The following is a 1,545-nucleotide window of genomic DNA, read 5'->3' on the forward strand; positions in this document are numbered from 1 at the left end:
CGAGCGGGGGAGCTCCGGCGGGCTGCTGAGTCACGCGAACTAAAGGTAACAGAATCGGGCGAAAAGTGACGCCGTGGGAGGTGGATATAGCAAGTGGAACAGTTATGTGAGATGGCTGCAGTAAGTGGCATAACTGTATAAAGCTGGCTGCAGTAAGTAAATTCACTTTCTGACTGATGCTAAAAATTCACTTTCTGACTGATGCAAAAATTCACTTACTGACTGATGCTAAGAATTACTTATTGTTGCTAAAAGCCGATTACTGGTGCTAAAATCACATTTCCTTATGCCAAAATTCACTAACGGATGCTGTACTTCACTCTAGAACGAAGCCTTGACAGTTTATTGAATGCTGATACGAGAGATTAAAAAAAAAAGTGATGTACAGAAACATTCGCCAGTGCAACAAAAGAATTGTTGCAAGCTCAGAGTTTTCCTGCTGGACAAGGTGAAAACTTAGCACGTTGCAGCCCTAGAATTACAAAAAGTTCTGTCAGCTCAGTACCTGGTTCTGAGAAATTTGTCGTTCAAAATTTTGCATTTCCCAACGTGTCGAGCTTTTTCAAATGTAATTCTTTGAATATCTTGACAATGACCTCGAATAATCTTACGATTTTGATAGTGCAGATAGAACATTTGGTTTCTGACCTCATGGTCTTAGTAACCCTAAACTGCTTAAAATGTCAGATAGAACTGTGCAATTCTAAGGTAGCGACCTTTTGACATTTCAGATGACGGCCCTGTTGCAGACCTGGCCGACCCTGCCCGTGGACTTTGCCCTGGAGATCCTGGACTACGAATACCCCGACCGGAACGTCCGAGAGTTTGCCGTCAAGTGTTTGGACAAAGAGCTCAGGTGATTCTCAAACATGGCGTAAACCAGAGACTTGTCGTATGATATACAACAAGTCTCTTGTATATGTAAATCACACTTGTCCATAGACTTTCCATATATGTAATTCTCATGTGTTCATAGACTTGTTGGGCAGTTGGCGGGTGCTCTGGTGTGGTTTGCTCCTTCTTTCCTATCAAATATCTACCGTCCTTATCTTCCCTTCTTCTTTTTTATGTTTGTTACTCTCTTGTAACACCTCTAATCTTCTGGCGCTCATATGACCTTATGCAGTTAGTACCAGATAGCACTTCTGCTGTATGTAGTATGTTCTCGTGAGTTGATTTAACGGCCCTGTCAACACTATTAGGCTATTTAAGAGGCGGGAAGCACTTCTATCTTATCATCGAATCTTACGAACCTATCTCAAAGCACTATCGAACAATTTCAGGACATCAAATCGTTAAATTATTCCCAAAAATCACCGGAGTCCAAGAAGAAAAAAAGTGGTCTGAAGTATATCCAATACTTGTAACAAAATATTTGTGAGGGAGCGTGATGGAATCAGGCTCTCGTCAATTTTTGGGCATGTAGAGTTATTGGTATCATCTTAAAGCTTGTTCACTTGTATTTATTTGGATAAAAAATATCGATTTGTCTTGAATACAAGTCAAGATATTTGCGAAAGGAGGAGGTGGGGGCCACCTGTTTTC

At 41.1% G+C, this 1,545-nt stretch overlaps 1 protein-coding gene across 1 annotated transcript in view; it reads left to right on the forward strand.

Annotated features, from left to right (window-relative positions):
• Nucleotides 1-1,545, forward strand: part of LOC101848692 (phosphatidylinositol 4,5-bisphosphate 3-kinase catalytic subunit beta isoform) — a gene marked incomplete in the record, with an annotated part of 37,745 nt that overhangs the window by 23,387 nt on the left and 12,813 nt on the right. The window contains 1 exon segment of the mRNA XM_013088456.2: nt 732-856. Within this exon segment, the coding sequence (XP_012943910.1) occupies nt 732-856 (125 nt within the window).

Source organism: Aplysia californica, unplaced genomic scaffold (genome assembly GCF_000002075.1).
Source record: "Aplysia californica isolate F4 #8 unplaced genomic scaffold, AplCal3.0 scaffold00747, whole genome shotgun sequence".
In the NCBI taxonomy this organism is placed as follows: domain Eukaryota; kingdom Metazoa; phylum Mollusca; class Gastropoda; order Aplysiida; family Aplysiidae; genus Aplysia; species Aplysia californica.